This window comes from Hippocampus bargibanti, linkage group LG02 (genome assembly GCF_051943395.1).
Source record: "Hippocampus bargibanti isolate YZ-2025 linkage group LG02, ASM5194339v1, whole genome shotgun sequence".
Classification (NCBI taxonomy): Eukaryota; Metazoa; Chordata; class Actinopteri; order Syngnathiformes; family Syngnathidae; genus Hippocampus; species Hippocampus bargibanti.
Genome location: NC_142735.1, coordinates 26,313,716 through 26,341,670, shown reverse-complemented (window position 1 = coordinate 26,341,670; position 27,955 = coordinate 26,313,716). Strand labels below are relative to the sequence as shown.

Here is a 27,955-nt window from a genome sequence, read left to right as displayed (position 1 = left end):
GGAGTGTGCAGTCACGTGGTATCACACGGACGGCCATGTTTCAGAAACACAAACAAGACTAGCAGGCAACACACACACACACACACACACACACACGCTGATGCGACCGTTGGAGGAAGGAAAGGAAGAACAAAAATACGACGTCGGCCACGGAGCACGGCTTCCCGGGACTACCATCGTATCGAACGAACGCGTTGACGAGTGTTCGGAGAGCGATGCGTGCATTAAATCGGCTGTAGGCGACGCAGCCTGGCTGGTGCTTGCTATTGGAAACAAGTGAAGGTAAGCTAAACCGCGCTTGCATAGCTCCTGCTTCCTTATCGCCACCTAGCTGCCTCGCGTTAGCAGCCGTGCTAACATGTCGTCGCCGCGGTTGACTTTTGGGACTCCCCGCCTTTGCTCTCGTTCTCGCTCTCTCTTTCTCTCGCCCACACGATCTCTCCCTCTATTACTGCTTTTTTTTGCTCCCGTCGTGGACTCCGAAAGCGAGCGTTAGCCGTTGGCGAGCTGGAGTGGGAACAGGCCCGCAGGAGCCCCACACTCCGCCCCCCTCCGCCACCATTGCTGCTCGTGTTATTTGAACCTCCGAGGCCTCGGCCATCGACGCCGAATTTCGACTGTACTAGCTGCGGACGCCGCACAAATTGGATCTTGGTGCTCCCTCCCGAATTGTGACATTTATGCTTCCATTCATCAATGTTACTAGTTTCTCGCCACCAAACAATGTGGAATGTGTGAGTCAGCGCGACGTCTTTGCTTTTTATTTTACCAATACTTTCACATTGAAGGTGCATCAGGGAGGGAAATCGCCTTTCATAAACGCCGTGTTTTGAAGTCAATATGCCTTCTAGAGCTATCACGATCAAATAAAAAAGTGATCCAAAATATGGCGAGCTTGCATAATTTTAAATACCTTATTGATCCGAATATAATACTGCACTGATTATAAGAAGACCACCTCTTTTCAAGTGTAAAAAAATACATTTTGAACACCAAATTATTTTTCATGCAGAAAATAATAACAGTACGTCCGGAACAAATAATTATTACAATATATTTGACAGAAAAAAATCATGTTATTTTGCCTCATTCAAATCACAATGTCTGAATATTTAAATATGTAAACTGAAGCGCAATCACATTTGTAACTAAATGGCTTTTGTCAACCAATCAATTGTGATAAAACAACAAAATTGCATATATCAGTCGCTTTGCAATTGTTCGCTGACTGCCTCATTTATGACTATCTTTGTTTACATCGTAACTTCTCCTCAGCTGCCGGTTAACCTGGCCCATCTTCCAACAAATTTTCTCCAGATTGTTGTTACATTTCCCTATTTTCTGTTATCTCTTCTATTATTTTCTTTTTTTTCTTTACTTACCGCTATTTTTCTTACCACTATTTTTTGATCACCCTTTTGAGAATGTATACTTGGCTCAAATACTCAATGTATTTTTGTCATCCCCATCGCTGTAAGACCACCATTGGAAACATCTGCTTTTTATCCCCCCTCCCCTCCCAAAAAGCTCAAATCATGTTTTTGAGAAGACTTGTTTATGCTTTGCTGTTTTTTTAACAACCTCGAGGTACAGATGAACGAAAAGAGCGAAAGTAGCTTATCGTGTTACTGATTTAGCGACCAAAATGATACATTCCAAAAACAATATATCTGCTCAAATGATCTTTGAATAATAGTTTGTGTTATTATTAATACTTGTTGATGTTCATTTCTATACTATGACCATTTTGGCCCGTTTAAATGCTAACTTAGACATGTTTAGCAAGTCACAATGTGCAACCATTTTTTAGCTATTTTTGGAACAGCGAATCATATGGTCCTCATGGGCACCACGTTGGTGACCCTTGATGTAAACAATCACCGTTAAACACATTTTAATCGCCGTTAAACTTTTTATTAACTTTTTTATTGAGACATCCGTCATATACCCGCCTCAGTGTTAATTTTTTGGAGTATTATTCACAGGATTTTACAGGCGGTCCCGACTGCATTCTCTTGTTTTGTCATTATAATAATAATACATTTCATTTATAAGTGCCTTTCAAAACTCTCAAGGACACTTTACAGTCACAGGATATTTTATCTGCGGGTGAGCAACAGCAGCCACACACGCCAGCGTTTACTCAACCCGGAAGTAACATACATTATACAGTTAAAGTTTAGTGAACAGACATTTTTTAAATTGGAATCAATTTGATATTTTTTACAAACCGCAAGTCAGTCTTTGGGACATTTATTCTTTCCAATTATTATCCAATCCACCATGGAGCTTGAGAACTTAGCCCACATTGTGTTTAATCACTACATAAAACACATTTGGAGATACTCCAATCATATTATACAACTCACATCAAGGGGGCATAGTCCCGTGAAGTGTGTTCGCACCGTCAACAAAGCTAATAAAACAGGCCTGCTCCATAATAAAGAAAAGTTTTCTCGTCTCGGCCAATTGTGTAACCTACCCACATGATTGCTGATTTAAAGAAGTGGTGTGCAAAAAAAAAACAAGAATTGAATAAAATTGAGTCGACTGGGTGTTTGTTTTGTTATAGTGCCGTTGTTTTGAAGGGAAGTAGTTGCGTCCCAGCGGATTGCCATTAACGTTAAAAATGTAGTTTTCAGATTTTTGGCGCTGGTCTGGAAATAGTTTGCTATTCCATTCTTTTTTTTAAAAGGAAATATGTGTCTGTATTTTCCCTCAACCTGTTTGATGTGATGGATTAACTGCTGCCTTCTTCCACTTCACAGTTTTTAAACATTGGATATCACTGCTGTATATAAAAAAAAAAAGAAAACGTATGTAACTTTATTAGATTGCCTCGTTATTATGCATCAGGGTGTATTCATCAGTTTTCTTTTGTATTATGTCTATTCCAGTGGCGCAGAGGAAAGGAGAACAGGAAGTCAAGGCATTACCTGGACGGTCGTCTCCGCCAGTCCACATTTTAGTCGGAGCGAGCGAGTAAGGTGCCAAGCAAAGGGAAAGAAAAGGAGGGCGAGCACAGAAAACAGGAGTGCAGCTCGCGTCTGCACTCGGCAGCTGTTCCGGCAGCCATTTGTTGTTGTTTTTTTTTTTTTTTTTAAGGCGGCTGTGACTTTTTAAATGTTTTCTTCTTTTGGGATGAAGAGGTTCAGGTTCTGAATTTAAATGTGAGATCCAACTGCTGTAAAAAAAAAACAAAAAAAAGATTGAATGAGTGCAAAGGAGCAAGTGAGAGATACTTGCAATTCCTCTTTTTGTTCCATTGAGAATTTCCAAAGTTCCTTTTTCTTTTCAATGTTTTGCAACCTTCATGGTCTGTGAGTAGCAGGAGCTTCCATTCGCCAATCTGTCATCAAAGCCCTCCCTAAGTGAACACGGACTGATAACTTGGTACCCCTCAAGCACCGACAACTGGCAGCTATTCTTCTCGATGTGTATTTTTTGAGGTGCGTTGGGGGGGGCACCCTGTGACCACAGCTTCAGCACCACTCAGCCTTCTAGTCACCCAAGCCTAACTAAACCCAGCCAGCTCTCGCCTGGTCCAGCCCGGTCCAACCTGCTCCCATATCTCCGGACGGGGTATACCCGCTTCTACATGCAATGTAAAAATACAGTAAAAATAACGGCGTACAATGCTCAAGAATTTCTTTACTTCCCAGGTACTCACATCTGTGTGGACGTGAGGAATATGACTGCTGAGACTCTCAACTTCGGCCCAGAATGGTGAGCAGCAGCGCAGTTTTGACACAGCTGTACACCATAACTACCACTGGTAATGGTAAAATCTGGGAAACAATAAAATAAAATATCTATATATCTAGCTATCCCGCTACAAATCTATCCATCCATACACAGACATGCATTAATATATGTGCAAATTGCCAAACGAATGTTCGTTTGGCAATTTGCATACGCGGCACCGGCAGCCAATCAAGCCTGCTTCGGACTACCCCCTGACTGAAAAGTGTACTTGAGAGTTTTGAAAGCCGCTGAGAAAGAGGAGTTCACGTGGCTTGTAGCGTTTTGTTTGTGGCTTTTGCTTTGTTGAATAAAACAAACGTTTCATTTGAAAAAAATCACTTTTTTTTCCTTGAAGAAGTTGTCGGCCATCCGGGCCGAGACGTTTTAAAAGTTGTATGCCCGACGTAAAAGTTGCACGTCCCGGGCCACCGGACAGATGCTATTTCAAACACTGGTATACACACATTGTGTGTCTCTTGCTCTCTTGCATAGACATGTCCATACATAGTTTTTAGTCGCATATATCTGCGATACATATATTTCATGCAACATCTTTGCAATGCCCCGCCCCCCCACCATCTATTGTGCAGCCTATGAGTATTGTTATTGAGGCTTTTGTGTTACCAATGGTTCCTTTATTAAACCCAAAGACAATTCAAGAATCTGATCGATTCCGAGTCTCCGTGGAGGCGTTTTCACTCAATTTCCGTCTTGCCAGCAGGCGTTTGTGCTATGATGAATGGGGGCGGGGGGTCGCCTGGCGCCGTCAAATGGGAAGAATATTTCTCCCTCTCGCCTCACGAATGAATGCTTCCTTCAATCAAGTGACAGGATAGGATTTTTTTTTTTCAACCAATTGGCTTTTCGGTCTCATTTTTCTATGACTCTGTCGTTGGTCCCGCAAGCACCCGATACCCACCTCCTCTCAGTGGTACATATGGTTTAGATGTGGGCCTGTGAGTCAATAACGCTCCTTTGAGAGGCAAGTGAATGGAGCCATTGTTCAGCTGCCGGCCTTGGAAGCTGCTCCTTCTTGTAACAGCTTTTTTCCCTGCTCAAATTGGAAAGCTAATATATTACAAAGCAGAGTGCATTCATTCAGTGTGGCGGTGACTGTTTCCTTGCTAGGGAATATAAAGTCAGCAGGTTTTTTTTTAAAGTGTGGTTTCTGAATTTGGATGATGACAATTTAACAGGTACACAATTGCTCTTTTCCTGCTTCCTACTTACCATATTTTCGGCACTGCAAGGCATCATACGACATACCTTCACCTAATGACATATTTTCAAATATTTTCCATATACAGTAAAGTCTCGTTATATCGATATTCTCGGGAGTCTGAAAAAATATCGATATAACCGGACTATCAATATATCCGATCCCTTGCGTTCATAGAAATAGTATCGTAATAAGCAGTACTATCGATATAACCGATATTGACATAACGAGACTTTACTGTATTTCTTTCTTAAATGCAATCGTTGTACGCACTACTTTTCTTTTGTCACTTGAAGCAGCACTTACTTTCTTTGGAGGCATGATTTGGGGCTAAAACTCTTCGTACACCTATATTAAATGCTAGAGCAAAATGCAGCACGTCCGCAGCGACAACAGTTGGTCACGGAGAGAGCGATACACCTGTACGCCGCTCACCACCCCCACCCTCGCGTACGCACTCACGCGTCGTATTGGCGTTCGAACACCGATCGGTGTTCGAACTACGAAGCAAGAATATCTCGAATATTTTGTTCGAACTGTGAGGCGTTCGAGAACTGAGGTACCAGTGTATTCGTATTTTCGCTTGTGTGGGCGTTTAGGTTCACCTTTTAACAACAGCGGGTATAACATGCAGTGGTTCTTGGCCTTTTTTCTTGGTTCGCACCCCATTCATATTTCTCCAACCAGTTCTCGCACCCCCTTTTCCAGAATTGATGAAAAGCAATATAGATATAATAATGTAACAGTAACAAAATCATCATGTATGTCATTCCTTATTTACATAACTGGGTGGGGCAAAAAAACATTTTGCTCGTACTATGCATGGTGTGTTGTGAAGCATCCCTCCCAAAATAATGCTGGCTAAGTTTTTGTGTATTGTTCTTTGTTTAACAGTGCCTAACTTTATTACTTAGAAAAATAAATTGAAACTATGTAAAATACAAAAATAATTCTTAGAGATATCAAATAATTGTAATAATAATAGGTTTAATTTACATATCTAAGGCTGAATTATCATTATCGTAAATGCCAATTAACACAATGACTTCTTGATTTCCTGAATTGTTCACTTTTTTTTCCCTTTGGGTTACCTGACTATTATTCCCGAAAAATTGGATATTTCCCCCAGGATATCCTCGCACCACCTAAGAAGCATTCTCACACCCTTGGGGTGAGCACCCTCTCTTAATAACCATTGATGTGGTGCAACATTTGTGACATCGCTGAGGGGAACTTTTCCTCCATTCATTAAACACGTAAAAAACAGTCCGAAGCTGTTACAGTACCATATTTTCCGGTGTAAAAGGCCCACCTAAAAGCCTTGATTTTCTTCACAAGATGACCATCCGCCTTATACGCAGGTGCGCCTTATATGTGAAGTAATATTGAGCCACAACAGGTCTTGCAACTGCTGTCAAACCACAAACTCCATTTCCCCCCTGTAGAAGAAAGTGGTGCGTCTACTGTAGCGCCTTATAATGTGGTGTGCCTTATATTTGGAAAGCTATTATATATTGATATACCTGTATTGCATTTGGAGAACAAGGCGGCCCGGCAGTCGAGTGGTTAGTACACCAGCTTCACAGTGCAGAGGTCGCCCGTTCGGTTTTCTCCGGGTTTCGTCCCCGGAAGATTGAACACTCCAAATTGTCCCTAGGTGTGAGAGTGACTTGGATATCTTTGTGTGCCCTGCAATTGGCTGGCAAGCAATTCAGGGTGTCCCCCGCCTAGTGCCCGAAGACAGCAGGGATAGGCTCCAGCACCCCCCGCGACCCTAATGAGGAATAAGCGGTATGGAAAATGGATGGCTGAGATGGATTTGGAAAACCTTTCTCATTCACTGAAGATGGAATATATATGGAAAAAGTTTGAAAATACACAATTCATTGAGGGTGTGCCTTCTACACTGAAAAGTACAGTATATTAAACGTTAGTGCAATCACAATCTAGTAACATGCGTAATAGTGCAAAGCAATAACAATTACTTTAAAATGGTTGACTGATTTTCTGCAGCAACGATACAACTGTTATCATATTTCATTCTACCACTGATCACATTAGCTCTGCTTTACACATTGCATAGTTGTTCCTGAGATGTACCACTTACCTTCCTTACTTATTTGACATGGTTTTTTTAATGATGATACTAGCGTAGCATGTTCTACCGGGGACAAATCCCGTGTGTGTTCTCTACACTTGGCCAAATAAAGATGATTCTGATTTTCATAATAACTTGAAAGCAAATCGGATAATGTTGTTCATGTGTTAATGTCCACAATGTGACCAATCCTGTTCAACTATAAACACAGAAAAGAAACACGTAAATCTCGCTTTATCAGTTCCTGCCACATATAAGGCGCCTGGTCATCTTTTGAAAAAAAAGAGAGAAAGGCTTTGAGGTGTACCTTTTAATGCGGAAAATGCGATCAGCTGACGTTGTTTATTGTAGCACACATTTCCTGTGTTTCTTCAAAAAATAAAATAAAACAAATACATGGGATGAGGACCAAGGGAAAAACACGATGGTCCATTAAATTGCAAAATTGAGGAAAACCTGTCTGGGTTAAGTTTCAGTATGCTTGGCTCTTGTCTCGCCCGAATGACAAATTGCAACCTTTTCTCCCCCCCTTCCCAAACGCAGGCTCCGTGCACTGTCCAGTGGGGGGAGTGTGACGTCCCCCCCTCCCTCACCCGCCATGCCAAAGTACAAGCTGGCCGACTACCGCTACGGCCGAGAGGAGATGTTAGCACTTTATATCAAAGACAACAAGGTAAGGTGGCGTCCTTCCGTGTTGTCGTACGACGCGCTCGACCTCCTTCGAGGACCACCGCTTTTTTTGGCCGCTCGGCCGATGACACCAGTATCCCTGAAGGCCAAGCCCTCGTTTGTCTTAGATCCCGGAGGACATGCAGGATAAGGAATTTGCTGCTATTCTGCAAGATGAGCCCTTGCTGCCGCTGGCCCTGGTGCCTCTCACTGAGGAGGAACAGGTTAGCCTCGTAACACAAAACCGCAGTGACAACGGCAAGGTGAGCTTCTCCATTGGCTGACATCCATCCCCCTGCTCCCCTACCCCTCCTGTCACAGAGGAACTTCTCCATGTCCGTGTATAGTGTGGGTTTTCAACTGCACACGGGAAAGGGCCAGAGTGGAGCTCCCCCGGCTGGAGCGGTGCGAGGACGGGGCGCCGCAAGAGGCAGCAGAGGTACGATTCCTCCTTTTCGAGGGGGGGGGGGGGGTGATGAAGAAACAACTTCAACTACAACCTAACTACAGTGTTGGTATGGCAGCTCTTTCGGGAAATGCACAAGTGTTTTCTTTCTGCCATCTTGGTGGGGCTCACCAAGTGCATGTGCAAAAATGTGTCCACTCCAGTGCCAGGGTTTTTGTCATTTTCATTCAATTTGCAGGACCCACAGACTATTGAGTTTTAGGCCTACAGTGGGACCTTGGCTTACGCACTTAATTGGTTCCCGCCTTACACAGAGTGTGTAAGGCGAAAAAAAAGTGTATCCCAAAAATTAATTTCCTGTAGGAAACCATTAAAATAAGAATCCATTCCCAGGTCTCCATAAAATATAATTTTCAACTAAATAAGCCTTAAAACTACAAGCAGTATACCTTATTCTCTCTATAATAAATGTGCTATTGTAATGAAAGAAATACACTGCACTATATAAGTTGTTTTATTTACCTTTGTGATAGTCGTTGATGGCTTGATGGAATGGGGTGGCAGGTCGGAGAGAATTTCTGTTTGAAAGGAGTCGCATTCCATAAGGACTGTAATTAAAGAAATAAACTGCAATGTATAATAAAGTTGTTTTATTTACCTTTGTGATGGATTCAGACTTCTCTTCGTGTGTTCAGAAAGTCTGGGTAGGCATCTTTTTCCAAAAAAGGCTGGTCTCATCTGCATTAAATACTTGCTGAGGAACGTAGCCTTCTTTCATCATTTTGAGGAATGATCCCTTGTGTCAATAAACTGCGAAATTCCAGGTTGCCGCATGACGATATCAGAGTGAATTAGCCGTGCTTTTTCGGATATAATTGCTTTATTCCAAAACAAAAATGTGAATCAAACCTCTGAAGATGGAGGACTGTGATTCGCTGTGGTGGCCCCTTCAAGGGAAAAGCCGAAAGGAAAAGAAGAAGACGCTGTCGCCGGCTAGCTGCTTTTTGTTAATCCAAATTAACAGAAGTTTTTCAACCTTTTCTGTTGCCCCAGACCGTTGCTTTGACAGCATGGAAACACCTTTAGCAACACACGCACCTTTAATGGCTTATTTGTTGCAAAGGATGTAATGTAAATTTCTCCACTGTGAGACTAATAAAGGCCAATCCAATCCAAGGATGGTAGCAATGGTGGATTTAGCATATTGCTGCTGGGCCGTGAAGTCAGACAAAGGCACACCTCGTTCGTGTTTCTCAATGATCTCCTTCTTCTCCTCGACTGTAATTTTGTTTTGTGTCTTCTTCGGCTGAACACGAGCCTATGGTGGGGTCTTTTTCGGTCTCGTAACAGCAAAAGTATCCTTAACAAATGCTTGAAGACGATCGACGTGTGCACTCAAGAGAAAGGGGGTGTGGAAAGGTAGGCCGGCTGGGGCGCTGTTTGGTCGTGTGCTTTGGTGTTCTTCCGCCGAAGATTACTCTGCCAGCCATGGTGGGGCGGCGCTCTATGTGTATCCCGAAAAGTAGTGCGTATGCCAAGGTTTAATTTTCATAAATGTAATGTTCGTAAACCGAAAAATTCGCAAGGCAAGGTGTTCGTAAACCGAGGCTCCACTGTAAATAAACATTCAATGCAGTGTAAGAAACCTTAGATTATCTTCTTTCATCAGAAAAAAAGAATTTATTCCTAAATTATATGGGTCTGGAGTAATGTGAGGTGCAAGTGGGGGCACCTGTGCAAAAGGCAAATGCTGCCTCCTCGTGGCAGGTAAAAACAGTGCCAGAGGTGCGACCAGCGCCTTATTGCCATGCAAGAAAAACCAAAATCCGAACAAATTTGTGAATGGCGCTCCATGTCATGCTTTTCAATTCCTGAATAAATTCGGGAATGACAGCGGATGAATTAATATGTGCCCCGTCCATGTGTTTACACGTGAACAGGCCGGGCCCGCGGTGAAGGCGGATTCTACCAAAGAAGTATTGAGGATGCCGAAGTTGGTTTTGGTCGCAACTCCAGAGAGATGCACCGAAGCCAGAGCTGGGATGACCGGTAAGCAAATTGGCACACTTTTTTACTTGTCAATCAAACAGATAACCACGTATAAGCCGGCCTTGAAATTCACGGATTTCCGGACTATTAGGCGCACCCCAAAAAAAGTAGTGCGCGGTCCATGATTGGATATATAAAACGGGCTTCATTTCAATAATCTCTTAAAATTAATTTGCAGGATGGAATTTTTTTATCAATTTCGCCATACTTTTCTGTTTTTGGCACAATAATTAGAAATGGGGGGAAATGCGCTTGTTTTTGTATTTAGTGTCTCAAAAAAACTAAACTCATTAATTTTTGAAAAATGTCAGTCCAACATATTCAATTAAAACCTCTGCAGAACATAAACGCTTTGAAGAAAAAAGATTGTTAGAATTAGTTAGATAAACATGCTAAAAACATCCTATTTCATTTCTACTTATTCTTATCAATTAGTAAGTCCATATATGTATGTAGTTTAGTTTTCTGTATATGTTAATTAGTATACATGCACTCAGCTTGTACTTAGTATAGAAATCTCGCTATCATGTTTCAGTCTAATAATAAATATTCATGATTGTATCTAGCAGATTATAGGTCCTTTCCAAAGTGACATCACTCCTGTTGTTTATAAATGTTTGAGACGCGCGCTCTTGTCTCTGTGTCCCTTGGCCTAGCCCAGGCATGGGCAAACTACGGCCCGCGGGCCACATACGGCCCGTTAGGCTTTTTAATCCGGCCCGCCGAACCTGCCCAAATTGTAGTAAAAACAGCGTCTGAAACTCATGACAAAAAGTTAGCGGACAACAGGGCAGATAACTGAAAAGTTGCCTGCCCCATCTTTCACAACCTGAAGCACAATGAGACAACTAATCACATTAAAAAACATTGTCACAAAGTATAACGTTTTTTTTTAATTAAGAATGTACCTACTACAAATACTACCTTGCTTAATTTATGGTAAATGTGCATGGCTAGATTTTGCTGCAGTAGTCGATTGTCATTGTGGTGCACAATGCAATGTTTGGATTGCTTCCTACGAGTCACTCAGCCCCTTTCATGAGTCTCACGTACACTTTAAAGTCACGGTTTAATGTAAATTTACGTTTTGTAGCGTCACATATATTGTTAGCTTCTTTTGAATCTTTCTTCTGGGCTGAGGTTCTGTGCATCTATTTTGGAAAATTATATGCAATTGGACGACTTTATAACGCTTGCGAAAGTCCGGAAGAAAGAAGCAGGCTTCTGATTGGTTGCCGTGCCGAGTATGCAAATTTCACTGCAGGTTGCCTATGTCTGTGTGCTCGGCGACGGTACACGTGTATTGTTTGCATGTGAAGGCGAGGGCGTCAGTGAGGAGTTTGTTGAGCGCGCGGTCAGGACAAACCATCTATGATTTGACGGAATTTAACACAAGTAGGTATTCTTGAGCTTGAATATTTCGTTGTGGAATAATATGTTTTGAATGTTGAAAGTGATTCCATTTTTCAATAAATGTTGATTTCTTTAACTTTGCCCCTTCAATGAAAACCTATTAAAAACAGACGCAATCTTGATGAATCACAGTACATATGTTATTTTAATCTATTTCCATTTCCTCCTCCAAGTATCTGCGAAATAGTATGTAAACGCCATATTCCTTGAGACAAATTTATTAACTGATCAGGGATATTTTTCACATTTGAAAGACAGTTAATAAATTGGGTTCTTACTGTGCTATGAGGTTTGTACACACTACATTTAAAGGACAACCGGAACCATTTTTTTGTGTTTCCCACTGACATTATAAAAACGTTTTATAGCATCCAAAACAGGCAGGCTGATATTTTTAGTTAAATGAAAAACACCAATAAAAATGACTTCAAAATGAATCTGGAAATGGCCAGTTTCAGAAGGTCCCACCCCTTTTTTCGTGACGTCACGCCATGACGTCTTGCCTTGCTCGAGAATCAAAACAATGGCTTCAGATTCGGAGAAGATGTTTTCTTGTTACTCATCCAGTTATGAATATGATTCAAATAGTTCTGAAGAGGAAACCATAAATGTTTGCAATTGATTCAAGGAGTCCTCCCATATCAATTCGAGCCGCCAATGACAGCAATGTAGCACCCAGAAAATGCAGAAGATTGCGCCCAAGCTCCGTTGGAAATGGGCTGATTTGTCAGCTGGGAATTTGTGTCAGCGAATATCAAATAGTTGTCTTGGTGCAACACACAACGATTCACCATGGCGTTATTTATGTGTTTTCCTTCTAATTTCTCCCCAACACGAAGTTTTCAGACCAAACAAAGTACCCAAAATGCATTGTGTGTCGCTTTCTCGGTCAGGGGCGGTCCAAACGTGACGTCACATGGGGATTGTCATCAACTCGAAAACAAGACTTAGTGAATATTCAGCGCAAGTCTTAGAACGTAAACTATAGCTATATGCTGTGGAATCTTTGTAAAATACGCTCAGTCAAAGTCATTTGAAGTGATTTTATAAATTATGGACATAACTTGTCGGGAGGCGTCGGTTGTCCTTTAATGCTTTAGGTTTAGTATTTCCGGCCCAAACACTCCCTCTAAATGCTCCTGGCCCGGCCCCTCTGTCAAATTTTAGAACCCAATGCGGCCCGCGAGTCAAAAAGTTTGCCCACCCCTTCCCTAGCCTTTACCCTGGAGAACATCCTTTAGCTGCTTGATAATGAATATTCCTTTTTTATATATCACCTTGCTTCCTGCTGATTTATTATTTAGACCATACAAATGGAGAGCTGAACCAGGAGGAACAACATTTAATGCAACAGATCTCGAAAATTACATTATTGTATTGTGATTAACCGTGGAATATTTTTTATTTAACTCATAAAAATGCAGAAAATACCACACAATACTATTTTGCAACTTCTTTTGTAAAAAAAAAGTATGTAATTTTTTTCCCAAAATAAACAACTGTTCACGGTTCTATTTTCCCTTCCTTGTCTCCTTCATAACCTGATAATCCCCCTCCCCCACATACACACACCCACTCCCTCCCCAATTGTTCAATTGCGATTTTAAGAGGTGAGCGTCGATTTGAGAAGCCCCTTCGACGGGAGGTGGGCCGCCCTGGCTTTGAGGAGTCTGGAGGTCCCGGGGGCTCCGGGAGGAAGGAGTACACAAGGGCTGATAGCGATAACTGGCGCACCCTCCGTGAGGACCAGGAGGGGGAGGATGTTGATCCAGGAAGTAGTTGGAGAGTCGCTGGACCCCGCAGGGACGGTACACAAACACATTCGATATTGAGTCGTATACCCCCACCCCTTAAAAGGAAAATATCAGTTCTGATGTACAGCTTTAGTTGGCGCTCATCCCCGGGTTGTCTTACCAGATGGTGGTCCCCGCTCAGCAGGCTGGCGGGATCACGCCTGTCCAGGTGACAGTCGCCGCCGCAAATTCGATTTTGACTTCGGGGGTCCGGAGAACTCGGGCGGTAGTCGGCGGCGCACCGGCAGCGAGGGGCCGGAGGACGACAGGGACGGCTTGCCCGAGTGGTGTATGGATGAGGAGGATGGAGGAATGGGAACTTTTGACTCCTCTGGCGCTTTCATGCCGATGAAGGTGAGTTTGAAATAAACCATGTGCATTTCAAACTCAATTGCATTTCAAATGGCCAATAGGAGTTTGTTTTCTTTCTTGCGGCGAACGTTTCTCAGAAGGGTGGAAAGGAGACAATCCTGGAGGAAGAATTGGAGTTCAAGGGCACTGAGGAGGAGGAAGAGGAGAGTCCTGACACACAGCAAAACGGTGGCGATGGAGACAAAGATAATGGTCAGTAGATTAATTCCGACGACCTGCGGCACCGATTACCGTATTTTATGGATTATAAAGCGCACCCAAAAGCCTTCATTTTCTTCAAAAAGTGACCCTTTGTTTTATAATCTTGTGTGCCGTATATGTGAAGTAATACCGCATCAGGTGTCGCAAATACTGTCAGTATCCTAGTAGAAGTAGTGTGCGGTATATAAAACCGCGTTTCATTTCAATAAGCTCTTTAAATTATTTTGAAAGGTAGAATTCTTTTCTCAATTTCACCGTAATTTTCCGTTTTTTTGCTTGTGTTCAGTGTCTCCAAATAAATCTTTTATTTCTGAAAAAATTAAGGCCAAGGGAAACCTTTTCTGTATTTTTGTGCTTGTTTTTGTATTTGGGGTCTCAAAAACTGTTTTTTTCCCCAGATTTTTTAAGGCCAAAATAATCAATGAAAATCTGTAAAGAACATAGTTTAAAAAAAAGGAAGATTGGTAAACTCTGAAAATTATTAGATTAGGTTAGATTAGATTATACGAGCCTTTATTTGTCTCACAGTGGATACATTTCACAGCAGCAAAAACAAAATACTTAATATTTGTTCATATTTGTTATTGTTTGCATACCTACCAACTACTACGGTTTTGCTGTAAAAACTAAGGTTTTAATTATCCTGTTCCGGTTTAATCATGAAAATTATGGTTTCCAATCTTCTTTTCCTTTCGGCCCCCTTCCTTTCAAGGGGTCGCCACAGCGAATCAGTGTCCTTCATCTTCAGAGGTTTGATTCGCATGTTTGTTTTGGCCAGGCTTTTACCTCGGATGCCCTTCCTGACACAACCCTATGTATTTATCCGGGCTTGGGACCGGCACAAGAAGACACTGGTTTGTGTCCCCTTGTGGCTACAGAACAAGTAACTCTATAAACTTAATAAAGATGAAGATGCTCAGTAAAAGGCTCCCAAACACAAAATGGTCATCGGCACAGCAACATTCAAAATAAAAACAACAAATCAAAGTTAATTCAAAACACGAGAACAGGCGATCGGCACAGTGCTACATGTTAGCCTCTTTGAAATGAATCGTGCATGCGTCCACGGGTCTTTCCTGGAATCTTGAGTGACAGCTCATTCCTGGAATCGAGACTCATGCTATAGCGTCGTTTTTATCATTGTCGTGTAACGTCATTTGCCGGAGAAAAATTAACAAAAACTGAAAAGAAAACTACAGTCATTTGTAAGGAATACTCCAAAGCATTTCCTGGAGTTAGACTTTGCTCAAGAAATGGTGAAAATGACGCGAGTTTGAGTTTCATAACTGTCAACCTTGGCTAATAGCTGCTTGTATAAATGATTACAATTCCCGTATAAAAGTTGTAGTACGGCGTACATTATTTGAAATAATAATTAAAAAAAACGCTAACAAGCGGAAATGCAGACAGGTTACTGCACATACCCCGGCGCATTACTAGGCTTTTCTGGTTTCACAAGTTGGCAGGTATGGCCCATTTGGTGGCGCCCTGTGATGCAATGACAATGACGCTATTCTTATTCTCCGTTAATCACTTTTCTTTCCTTCAGAGAGTAAGGAATCCCCATCAGCCGCAATCGATGGGGAGGTAAAGCCGGCGGCGCCTTCCTCTTCCCCTCCTGCCCATTCTGTCCCCCCATCCCTGGAGCCCCCGGCCAGCAACAGTGGTCCAACAGCGGACGCGGCTCATCTGAGCAGCAGCATCCACCCTTTAAAGGACAGTAGCCCACCAAGTGAAGGTACGCTGGCCTTTTTTCAACCTTTGTGAACGCTTTTCTCAGCTCATCGAACCCGAAAGCCAACCAAAGTGGCTCATGTTGACGTTTTGGTTTGATATCCAATATGTTTATCTGCATCTCTTGAGTATCTTGTTTACTGAAGCAGCTACTCTCACTTATCTGCACCGCCCCGGACGGCTGAGGTGGTCACCTTGACCTAAAATCGACAGTGGGGGCCCAAGGGGAATCAGAGGCCTATGGCTTTTATCTATGTATCACATGTGGCTCTGGTTCTAGGATCCAAGAGCCAGGTGAACCCAAATACTGCCTCCCCCTCAGTCCTGCCTCCACCGCCGCCATCTTCTGCCGCTCCCTTCCTCCCTACGTCTGGGGTGGGAGAAGCTGAGGACGACGAGGGCATGAAACACTTGCAGCAGGTATGGATCGTTCCTCTTTGTATGCTGTTAAAGAGCAATCCCAGACTTCATTTGGCATATTTGGTCCTCTGCCACACTTTATCTATCTATATATATATATGTCTGTCTGTCTATGGCTATGCAATTGGTTATTTATTTTTATGGGTTGGGTGAGCATAAACAGACACAAAAACATTACAATTAAAAAATATCTAAAAAACATGAGTGTTCATGCAGTCTACAACATTACTAAATGTATATGGTGACCTTGAGAGTTTTGAAAGGCGCTTTTAAATGTAATGTGTTATTATTATTCTAAACCCACTAAATGGGTAAATTGTGAGGGCACTATAACATCACTTTTAGTCAACACCAGAGGGCACTATAGGACAAAATGGCCGCCCGATGAGAATGGCTTTTCCATCTCATTGCATGACTGTAATCATAAATTTGCTTGTGTGGGCGTTTAGGAAGCGGAAAAGATGGTGGCATCGTTGCAAGATACATCTTTAGAAGAAGAGTGTTTCACCCAAGGTCTCCAGGAGCGAAGGAACACGGCAGCCGCTCTGCCTCTGTCGCACGAGGCCGCCATGAAGTGGTTCTACAAGGACCCGCAGGGAGAGATTCAAGGTAATTCCTCCCGATGTGGATTGGCGCGGCCTTTTATTTGCTTTCGGATGACGACGAGAATGAAAAAAAAAAAATAATCCCATCTCTCTCTCTCCGTCCAGGTCCATTCACCACCGTGGAGATGTGCGAGTGGTTCCAAGCAGGCTACTTCACCATGACCCTTTTGGTCAAACGGGGCTGCGACGAGGGTTTCCAACCCCTGGGCGACGTCATCAAGATGTGGGGCCGCGTGCCCTTCGCCCCGGGGCCCTCCCCGCCACCCCTGTTGGTGAGACAGCCACCACCGACGCAACGCCCGCAACCCACCAGGGGGCCCGCCGGGACTGTGAGTCAAAGCCCACTTTTGATCCGTGTTTGTACTTAGAGATGCTGGGTTTCTTCTTTGCCATGGCGTGCCGCTAACATCCTCTGTCTCCCCCCCATCAGGGAAACCTGGACCAGGAGCGTCTGAAAAAACAGCAGGAGCTGGCAGCGGCGTCTCTTTATCAGCAGCTCCAACAGCAGCAGTTATTTCAGCTCATTAACAGGTGAGTGGCGACAGCCTACCTGCAAGCGAAAACTTGGAATGCAAAAACCGCCTAATAGCCTTCAGTGCCTTACCCCCGCGTTTTCAATCGCTTTTTGCTTTGTTACCCCGCAGGTGCAGTGAGCAGGGTATGATGCCTTCGATGAACAGGTCAATGTCAGTGCCAGATACAGGGTCCATGTGGGACATGCATACCTCAGCTTCACAGCCGTCAGGTGCACTGCCTTCCATGAATTTAGGGAGTGGGGTGGGGGTGTGAGCAAAGCGTATCAAGTTATCGAAAATGACATTTTTTGCATGTACTGTAGGTGGTGAAGCCAGTCTTTGGGACATAACAATGAATCGTTCTACTCAGGGTCCAACTCTGGAACAGCTTCAAAAGGTTTGATGCTTGCCATTCAAAAGATTGCCTCACTGTTCGATTACCATATTTTCCACATGGATTATAAGGTGCACCATCAATGAAAAAAACTCGATCTTGCCATAATATTGCTTTTTTATGTCAAATACCAAAATAGAAATTGAAAATGGTATACTGTGTGGTATTTTCTGCATTTTTATGAGCTAGAAAATATTTATCAGAGATGAATATAATTTTCAGAGATTACCAGCCTTCCTTCTTTCAAACTTAAAGCAGTGGTCCACAACCTTTTTTGCGCCACGGACCGGTTTCGTGTCAGACAATATTTTCACGGGCCGGCGGACAAAGAAACTTTCCAAAGACGTTTGTTTTTTTTACTCATTTTGCTAGTTTACGGTGGGCTAATTTTGGCGGTATGTATTACGTGACCTAGACAAGTGTTTTGACATGCGTCAAGAGTAAGTCATCGACGGATGTAATCTGGTAATTTTTCATTTTTCGTTTTATGTAAATTATGTATTTTTTCTGCGCGGCCCCGTACCAAATAACCCACGAGCCCATGCGGTCCGGGGGTTGGGGACCTCTGCCTTAAAGGACAACCGACACAATTTTTTTGTTTCCTAACTGACATCAGAAAAACATTTTATAGCATCTAAAATACCCAAAACATGCAGGCTGATATTTTTAGTCAAATGCAAAACACCAATAATAATGATTTAAAGTCACAAAACTGCCACAAATGAGCTCGAAACTGATGAGATTCAGAAAGTCCCGCCCCTTGTTTGTGACGTCACGTCGGGATACTCCTTCACAAACGGCCTTGCTCTAGAATCAAAACAATGGCTTCAGAGTTCAGATTCGGAGAAGATGCTTTCTTGTTACTCATCCAGTTATGAATATGATTCAAATAGTGCTGAAGAGGAAAGCATAAATGTTTGCAATCTATTAAAGAAGTCCTTCCGTATCAATTCGAGCCGTCTGCAAGCGATGAAAACGGTGAAGATCTGGACTCCGATATAGGGCCTAGAAAATGCACAAGATGGCGCACAAGCTGCGTTTCGTCCAGTATATAAAGCCGCTTATCAGAGCCGTAAAGCTGCTCGTGATTGGTTAAAATCTGTGGTAGAAGACAGAGGGATGGGTTTTACGCACGCACACACACACACACAAAGGAGACCGCCACATGAATATCAGATGTTGAGACGAGAGAGAGCTCCTCTCTGACAGCGCTCCACAGTAAAAAAAAATGACACGGTGGAAAGTGGATGTTTGTCCGATCGGTATACTCCATTAATATGGCGATTGTGCTCGTTCACCAGGTGAGCTCACAGTTAGCATGCAGTGTGACTAAATCAGTAAACATGCATCAAACTTCCGCTATCCAAGCGCCGAATCGCTAACCCTGGTTAGCTTCCTCGTTTGCCTTTGCTGGTTGACTGCTCTGCACCGTTGGAAATGGGCTGATTTGGGGATTTGTGTAAATTTACACCATCTTTATGCGTGTTACCACAATGGGCTACAACACACAATGATTCACCATCGCGTTATTTATGTAGTTTTCCTTCTAATTTCACGATCAACACCGTGTTTTCAGATGAAAAAAAAGTACACAAAATGCATTGTGTGTCACTTTCTCGGTCAGGGGCGTTCCAAATGCGACGTCACTTCGGGCATCGTCATCAACTTGGAAACAAGACTTCATGAATATTTAGCGCGAATCTTAAAACGTAAAATATAGCTATGGAATCTTTGTAAAACGTGCTCAGTAGAAGTCATTTGAAGTGATTTTACAAATTATGGATGCAACTTGTCCGGAGTTGTCGGTTGTCCTTTAAGGGATATTTAATGGAATATTTTGGCCTCTGAAATTATTTTTTTGAGACACTGAATACAAAAACAAGCAAAAAAACCACAAAATTTTCTATTTCTAATAATTATGACAAAACAGAAAATGATGGTGAAACAAAGAAAGAATTTCGAGTTAAATAGTGTCGTGAAGTAATTTTAAGAGATTACTGAAATGAAACACCATTTTATATTAAAAACATTGCAGGGTTTTAATCATAGTGTATCACAATACAATCATAAACATTATTTTCAGAGATGACCAATCTTCTTTCTAAATATTCCTTCGGGGTTTTCATGGAATATCTTTGCCTTAAAAATTTTCTGAGATATTTTTTTGGGACAATGATTGCAAATCAAGCAAAAAAAACAAATTTCCATTTCAAATCATTGCGCCAAGAAATTCGCCTTGTGTAGTAATTTTGAGAGATTGCTAAAATGAAATGCCATTTTATATATCGCAGCTTGCACCATGCACTACTTCTACAAGGGGTAATGGAGCTGCTGACAGTAATCGCGAGACCTGTTGCGGCTTAATATTACTTCACACCGGATTATAAAGCACAGGGTCATTTTTTAAAGAAAATGAAGGCTTTTGAGTGTGCTTTATAGTGCGGAAAATACCGTAATTATTTCTTGTTTTACTTAACTTTACTTTGTAACGTACTCCATCCAGCTCCAGCAGGAGAGACGAGATGCTGAACTCAGGGCGAAGCGGGAGGAAGAGGAGCAGCAACGCAAGAGGAGGGAGGAGAAGAGGAGGCAACAAGAGGAGCAAAAGAGAAGAGAGGACGAAGAGCTCTTCAGGCGCAAGCAGGTGAAGTGTTTTTATCTTATCCCACCGCCCCATCAATCCGATTTGGCGGCCATAATGAGCTTAGGTTGTTTCAGGAGCTGATTTTGAAGTTGCTACAGCAGGCCCCACAGCAGCAGGGGCCAGTGGCAGGCAGCATCAGCTGGAGCGGGGCTTCTTCGTCTGGACTTTCAAAAACGGGGAAGCCCCTCTCTTTGCTGGAGATGCAGCAGGAGACAGAAAGACTCCTGAAGCAGCAGCAACAACATCAGCAGCAAAGAGCCCAGCAGCAGAGGGAGCGGGTAGGGTCTTGCTATTAACCTACCGTATTTTCCGGTGAATAAGGCGCCACCGGAGTACAAGGCACATCCCCAATGAAGGCTTTCCATATAATATATCAATATATATAGACATTTTCCAAATATAAAGCACATCACATTATAAGGCGCTACAGTAGAGGCTGGGGTTACGCATTACTTCTACTGAGGGAAATGAAGTCAGTAGTTGTGAGAACGGTTGTGGCTCAATATGACTTCATTTACTTCTGTTTATAACGTGTACCTATGTATAAACCGCACTGTCATCTTTTTTAAGAAAATTTAAAAGTTTTGGGTGCGCCTTATACACTGGGAAATGCAGTAATTCTACATTTTGTAAAAAAAAAAAAGATTTTTAAATTTTGTGTGTGTGTGTGTGTGTGTGTGTGTGTGTGTGTGTGTGTGTGTGTGTGTGTGTGTGTGTGTGTGTGTGTGTGTGTGTGTGTGTGTGTGTGTGTGTGTGTGTGTGTGTGTGTGTGTGTGTGTGTTTGGGGAGGGGTAAAAACCCAATTCCAACAAAGTTGGGACAGTGTGAGGAATTATTTTACCGAAGTATCCAGATAATAACGTAAATAAAAACAGAAATAAAATAAAAGAGAGGGGGATGGAGTCCAGTACCACTCCTCCCCAAAAAACAACAACTATGAGTGCTTGCGAAATGTTCATGCCCTTTATGTTTCTGATTTGCAGCACTCGGGCATGTCAATGGGTAGTTCCTCAATTGGAGGCCAGTGGGGGGACGGCACTGGCATCTGGGGTGGGGCTGGAGGCATGGAAGGCAAAGGTGGCGTGTGGGAAGAGGCTGTGAAGAACCAGGCCGCCCTGCGCGGCAACAGCAACAGTAGCTTGGGCTTAAAAAACAGTCGAAGCAGCCCTTCACTCAGGTATGTTGCTTTCATTTCCGAATCGGGTCACTTGTATCGCGTTGGCTGTAGCGATTTTGCGTGTGGGTGTGGCCCCGTCAGTGAGCAGTACATGATGCGTCGCAAGCGCACTGATGATGAGGAGAATCTGCTGAAGCTGTTACAGGGCATGAAGCCTCAGGATGGCTTCACCACCTGGTGTGAGCAGATGCTGCACACCCTCAACACCTCTGCCAGCAACTCTTCTTCACTCGATGGTAATTTCGTTCTCGTCCGTCACCATTTGGACAAAAGAAGAAGACGGCGATGTGATAGCACTGAAATGATCCGTTTGTTTCACAGTTGCTACGATTGTGGCCTACCTGAAGGAGGTAGAGTCTCCCTACGCAGTGTTGGACTTTATTCGGTCCTACCTGGGGGACACAGTGGAAGCCAAAGAGTTCGCCAAACAGTTTCTGGAGCGACGTGCCAAACAGAAGGCCAACCAACAGAGACAGCAGCAGCAGGTAAACCCCAGCTGAGATGACATCCCACAAATTTCACTTTGCTGTCATGGTCCCAAATATGAAAATGTTTTTATTGTTTTGTTCCAAATGGTCTCAGCTGTCAAAGGAAGTGGCTGGCCTGAACATGAACTTCCCTCTGCAGGTAAACACAAATGCTGAAAGCTCGTCGCAAACTGTCACGTGGCTCAGTTTACTATGATTGGCGTCCCTCTTCACAGGACACGATGCGAGGTATGAACGTAAGCGCCCTGCAGTCAATGTTTCAGGCCAATCACATGGGCAAGGCTGGTCTCTATGACAACCAAGGAGGGAAAATGAAAAAAAAACAGCCCATGATGCTGCACTCGGATCCCAGCATCTTAGGTATGTCATCTCACAAACTCCCCCATGCATAGTTATCGCTGCGGTTCACCTTATCAATTTTTATTTATAGCTCACTTGAAAACAATCACCTTGAAGTGATGGACATAAAAAACAAATCATGCATATCAAAATAAAGACAATAAAGGAATAGCATAAAAATGACTCAAATGCTCAAGCAATGCAGGTTTAATGCTGAGTCGAAAGTCAAAGGATAAAGATGTGATTTAGGACATGTTTTAAATGTGGACAATATTTAAACTCGTTTTCAAGGGAGGGACTGACCGAAGCTTGATTCCCATAGAGTCTCCTGTGTGTCCACAGTAACAACCCCCCCCCCCCTAGCAAAGTGGGACAAGACCAATTCAATATTGAAATACAAAATAATCTCAAAATCAATTCTAAAATGTAAAGGGAGGCCACAAATGAAGTTATGTGCACATTCTTGCAAGTTTCAGTGAGGAGGTTGGGAGGCGAGTAGCAGAATTTTGGACCAACTGGAGACATATGAAGGAGGACTGGCTGACTCCAAAATAAAGTCTATTTTAGTCATCTTTTCGAATGTACAGTTTCTAAATGCTTTTGTGAAACGAGAGGCGTAACTTTATCCAGCTGCTAAAATAAAAATAATCACAAGAGGATTTAACAACAGCACCAATTTCAAATCGCTGTCCAACTTAAAACCAAAATTTGATAATGTTGCCTTTTAATGCAACAAGTTCACAGCGTGAGATTATTTTTTTTTTCATTTCATTGAAGTTAAACATAATTAGTGCTGTCTGGGCTTTGATATGCCCCAAACAAGGCAAAAAATGACCAAATGAGAAAGCTTCCTTTTTGCTTTGTGTGTCAAAAATCTGCCTGTCATCCATTTCTTTAGGTAGAACCCAGGGGGAGTAAACACAATGAAACAGCAGGGTGCCTAAAATTGAACCGTGTGGAACTGTCTCTGATAGATTGTTTGCCCATGCGTGCATTGATTTATTTTAAAACAACCTTCTACCCCCTTTATTAAAAAAAATCTCATAGATTTGCATCAGAAGAACTAAACGGATTGGCCACTTGGAGAAATAAGGTGGAGGCTGTTGCTGTGGCGACTTTTATCGCACATAAAATCTTTTTTCACACTTCATCGAATTAGCGTTATTGACGCAACTCCTGCTTCCCTGTGCCTTCTCCTGCCCGCAGGCTACTCATTCCACAGTACGACCGAGTGTCTGAGCCTGAATGAGATGGAGATGGTGGAGGATTACTGATGTGACGCAGCGCAGCAGCAATAGCTACCTGAGGCCTTTTTTGTCTTTTAATCAGACAAACCTGATGACGAATGTGCACTGCTAGGGGAACCCGGGGGGGGGGGGGGGGGTGTTGGGGTGGGAGTCTGGGGGGACTAAGAGGAGGTACGAGGCGGGTGGGGGAGGAGAGGATGGGGCTTGACTGCGCCACTCCTGTTGCGGTTGTGACAAAAAAGGGGGCTCTTTGCTGCAACAGTTGAGCAGGGGCAGGGTGGGATCACGGGTTTCAAAGAAACATGGGTATCCTCTGGCACTCAACATTTTAAGCACCTTATACTGAACTAATGCACTTTATTGAGATGGGATTTTATTTGTTTTTTCGTCTGTGTGTGACTTGTGAGTGTGTGCGCTCGGAAATAGTGTGCCCGCGCGGTATGTGTGCACCACAACTGGAAGTGTTAACACGGGTGAGGGAGAGGGGGTCTTGGGGATGGGGTGGGTGTCGATCGTTTCAAAGTCGGGGACCTTTAAGTTGAGAGCAAATCCTTTTTCTCAAAAGACAAACACTGTTGATATTTCTGTTTTTTTACGTTTATACAAGAAAAAAAGTAAAGCTATTGAAAAGTGGATTATAAAAACTTGAAGATTTGCACTTGCCTAAAAAAAAGACAAAATCTTTAAAAAAAAGGGTTAGTGATAGAAGTGGATATTTTTGTGAATGTGTCTGAATGACTGATGCGTGATTGGTTTTTGTCCGTAATATCCCAGTGTGCACAACGTCTCTTTTTTAAGTTGCTTACCATGAGTGTGAGACAAAAGTGGCCATTCTTGAGTTGTTTTTGATCTAATGTGTATTTTGTACTTTGACTTTTGTGTGTATGTGTGTGTCTGCGCGCATTGAGTAAGAGAGAGGGCAATTGCACAACACATCCTTTTTCTTCGCAGCTCTGTTTCTCTCTCTTTCCGCTTTGGTGATAAACGGTCACGTTTCAATGATTTGGGAATCACAGGAGAAGAAAATTGTGAGCTTCTGCGTGCGTTTGAGATTGTTCATTTTGCTGTTGAAAGAAATGAGTCGAGACTACAGGTACTCATTTTCAATAATGTACTGTGTGTGTGCGTGTGAATGCACATTTGTGCCTAAGAACTTGGATCGGGTGCATGGCCATTGAGACATTAGCTCTTTTTCAGAGTGAGTGTGACGTGTGTCCGTGCTCAGCACAGTGTATGTAGAGTGTGTGTGTTTTATATATATATCTGCATATATATAAATATATCGTTGGTGTTTCTGGATCGGTCTTGGGGTGATCCGTTAGTGGGGTGAGATCACGTTGCCTTTTTTGTTAGCTCGAACTTGTGAATGAAAGGTTGAGGAAAAAGAAAACAAAATTGCAGCATCCTAACGGTGCATGTAAGGTTAGCGTTGTTACTTGTTCGTTCTTGCAATTTCATAATGACGAGTTTTCCTTTTTTTATGAGAAATATATACAATGATATACATTATATACAAAGTTTAAAAAAAGTATTTGGACATCAGATAATGAGCACTTGGGGCTGCTATTTTTGTTGTGATATTTTTTTGTTTGTTTTCATTCTCGCCATGTGAAGTGTATTTCTTTCTTAAGAAAATATTGAATGTATTCTAAAAAAAGACAAGAAAACCGTGCTGATATTTTTTTTCCTCCGAAGATTTCATAAAATGGAAACAAAATACAAGAAAGCTTCATCGATGATTTTTTTTCTAACGACACAGGAGGAGGGCAGAAGAGGAAAAAAAAGAACTGTGGATATCTACAGTTGAACTCTACAATCCTGATCGTACAAATGGTGACTAAGAATTCAAAGAAAGGACTATTTCTATTCCATACTGGAGCTTTGGTTGTTTACAAACCACATGGATATTGGTGGGTGCATCCCCCCCACCCCCAAACCCCTCAATGTCTTTTTGTTTTTGTTTCCCATGTTCAACGGGCAGAGTCTGCAAGTGCGCTTCTGCCATTGTGGACACTGAGTGATGTTCTTGAGGCAAGATGGACTATGTTTGCTGCCTAACTGGAGCTTTTTTTGCGGGGGGGACTACGGTGCGGAATGAGGATATCAAAGGATTGGCCTCCAGTGTCTTGTTATGTTTCCTTTTTAATTTTTATTTTTCTCCTGGTGCGTGGAACGGAGTGCAGGGGCGAGACCAGTCGGAGAAGGAACTGAGAGGCAATACTCAGTCCTCGCCAGCACTCAGCCTGCTCTTACCAACTCACCTATGCACTTTTGTTTCAATTCAAGCTGTGAGGTACCATTTTTGGGGGGACTGGGAGGACGGGAGCACAATGGGAGGATGGTGGCGTCACTGAAAAGAAATGTCTGAAAATGAACTGAAGAGAGACTGGGGCCTCCTGTACATAACCATATTTTTCTATCACCTTTTAGAGTAGATGACAAGATGGCTTGCGGACAGATGAAGGAAAACTTGTGACGTGGCATTTGTCTATTTTTTTTATTTTTTGAAAGAAAATTTTTTTACCTTCCCCCTAGGAGTTAGATAGCTTCAGCAGAACTCTTAGCAAATGGATCTTGCCGTGGCTAGGAAATTATTTTGAAACAACCGCACAAGGGCCGAAACTTCGGCACTGGTAAGACTGATGAAACCAGACGGCCATTTTGTTTTTTCTTACTCAACGTACTCATTCCCCATTCTTGTCTTCCTGCAGGTAATTTGCCTGAGTGCCACTCTGCCTGCAATCGGCAGTCATGAGACTCAACCCAGCCTACTAACCTTTCGCAGCTTCCTGTAAAAAATAAAAAATGTACTCACGTGAGGACAGCAGATTCAGTCTGTGAGCCATGACCATCAGCACCCACCTCGGATTGGCTGCTCCGAAGTGGGTCCTAACCTACCAGCAGGCCCTGATTGGATGGCAAGGACAAAAAAAAAAAAACGCTTTGGCTTCGAGTGGATAAGGAACCGCCACGAAGCTCTGCAGCCATGGATTTGGCTGGACTGAAGACTTGTACAAAGAAAACAAAAAAAAAAAAACAAGACTTTGCTCTATGTCACAGATTCTCCAGTCACACATGTACACACCTGTTCCATTCGAGGCTTTGTAAATAGTGTACATTTGTATGTTGGTTTTGAGTCCACCCAGCAACCCCTTTCACAAATTTCACTTTAATTTTCCAGTTCAACATGCCTTACAACTAAGGTTGAGTCCGGAATGGCTTCACTGACTACTGAATTTAAGTAGGGCGCAACTGCATAACAACCTGCGCTATGTACCGGCCTTTCTGGTTATCTCAAGTACAACACGGCAATCTTTTCTTGAATATGTGTATATATTTTTGGAACTGGTGGTTGGCTTCTACCCCATGATCCCTCTTGTTTTCCCCCCAGTGAAAAATAATGTTTAGATGCGTAGCTGGGGCACTGCAGACTGATTAGAAGTGTCTGTGGTGTTGGGAGCTGAGCTAAAAGGACATAAGTTAAATCTGAGTTGATGCTGTGTGACCAAATATCCAAAAGCAACATGTTAACCGAGAAGCCAAATCAAACCAGATAATCGCTTCCATTTTGAGTTTGGAGGTTTATCATTTTACTGCAGTTGTACATTTCTCACTCTTTGATTCTTGCTGTATGTATCCAGTTTTTGATGCTTGACTGTATCATCAGATTTCATAGATTGCTGCCGTTTCCAGCGGTTACAGGTTTACTTTGAATTAAGAACAATGCACGTTAACGTTGACTTGTACTGGAGCAAATTGGTGTCATTTGTGACTGAGCGAGACGGTGTGAATCATTGACAAAAAAACCATGTCAGTCTATTAGAAAAAGACTTATTTTTAAGATAAAGCACAGCAATTCTTGTTGTGTCTTTGGTAAATTGTTGCAGCCCGATTTGCTGCTGATTTTATGACTAGATAAACAGCAACATTGTATTGTGAGAGTCACACGTGCACATGATCATCTGGTTTTGTTTAGCATTTCTCAAACAAAACACTGACACGTACATTGAGTTGTTTAACCCAATCAGCCCAGCTGCTTTTCTTTTTATTCTTGGGTGAATTGAAGCGGAAGTGAAGTTCAAATTTTTGTGGGGGGGGGGGGGGGGTGTCCTACCTGCCTTCACTAGTCTGAACAAATGCTATTTTTTTGATGAAATAAGACTAATCCACCCACAATCGTAATGCCGTGTTTAGACTACTTTCGACATCGGTGTTGATTTTTCATTTGTTAAATAAGATTCGTACACGATGACGTGTACAGACCCGATGGAGTGGATAGAACGTGATTGCAAAGGACATTTTGGACTTAACTTCCGCTTCGCATTGCTTATGTTCTTTTGGTGAAGAAAAAAACGAACAGCCGAAAGACGTGTAAATAATTTGCATTGTTATGTTTGAAGAACAAAATAAATAAAAAGCAGTTAGCAA

The 27,955-nt window shown here is 42.7% G+C and overlaps 1 protein-coding gene across 3 annotated transcripts; it reads left to right on the top strand.

Moving 5' to 3' along the window:
* The first annotated feature begins 76 nt into the window (after window positions 1-76).
* On the top strand, window positions 77-27,955 carry gigyf1a (GRB10 interacting GYF protein 1a). 3 transcript variants are annotated; one of them, XM_088990530.1, is made up of 27 exons: window positions 77-282; window positions 2,898-2,982; window positions 3,450-3,582; window positions 3,663-3,726; window positions 7,605-7,734; window positions 7,859-7,954; window positions 8,052-8,169; window positions 10,077-10,185; window positions 13,207-13,406; window positions 13,516-13,745; window positions 13,841-13,955; window positions 15,514-15,702; window positions 15,979-16,118; window positions 16,568-16,727; window positions 16,829-17,052; window positions 17,154-17,254; window positions 17,368-17,468; window positions 17,562-17,635; window positions 20,136-20,276; window positions 20,351-20,554; window positions 21,260-21,453; window positions 21,535-21,689; window positions 21,775-21,938; window positions 22,036-22,080; window positions 22,157-22,301; window positions 23,487-26,160; window positions 26,239-27,955. In XM_088990530.1, exons 4-26 carry the CDS (start codon window positions 3,692-3,694, stop codon window positions 23,552-23,554), a joined length of 3,138 nt encoding a protein of 1,045 aa, XP_088846656.1. In that variant the 5' UTR covers window positions 77-282; window positions 2,898-2,982; window positions 3,450-3,582; window positions 3,663-3,691; the 3' UTR covers window positions 23,555-26,160; window positions 26,239-27,955. The 3 variants fall into 3 exon arrangements, with proteins under 3 accessions (XP_088846656.1, XP_088846657.1, XP_088846658.1); XM_088990531.1 differs by having other exon boundaries at window positions 2,898-3,582; window positions 23,487-24,620; window positions 25,287-26,160; XM_088990532.1 differs by lacking the exons at window positions 23,487-26,160; window positions 26,239-27,955 and adding an exon at window positions 23,328-23,459 and having other exon boundaries at window positions 2,898-3,582.

Bases quoted from the DNA above. Each gene is read 5' to 3' on its own strand.
- gigyf1a (XM_088990530.1), top strand. From the start codon at position 3,692: ATGACTGCTGAGACTCTCAACTTCGGCCCAGAATG. The intron at 10,186-13,206 runs GTAAGCAAATTG...TGCGATTTTAAG, and splicing joins AGCCAGAGCTGGGATGACCG to AGGTGAGCGTCGATTTGAGA. The intron at 20,277-20,350 runs GTGAAGTGTTTT...AGGTTGTTTCAG, and splicing joins AGCTCTTCAGGCGCAAGCAG to GAGCTGATTTTGAAGTTGCT.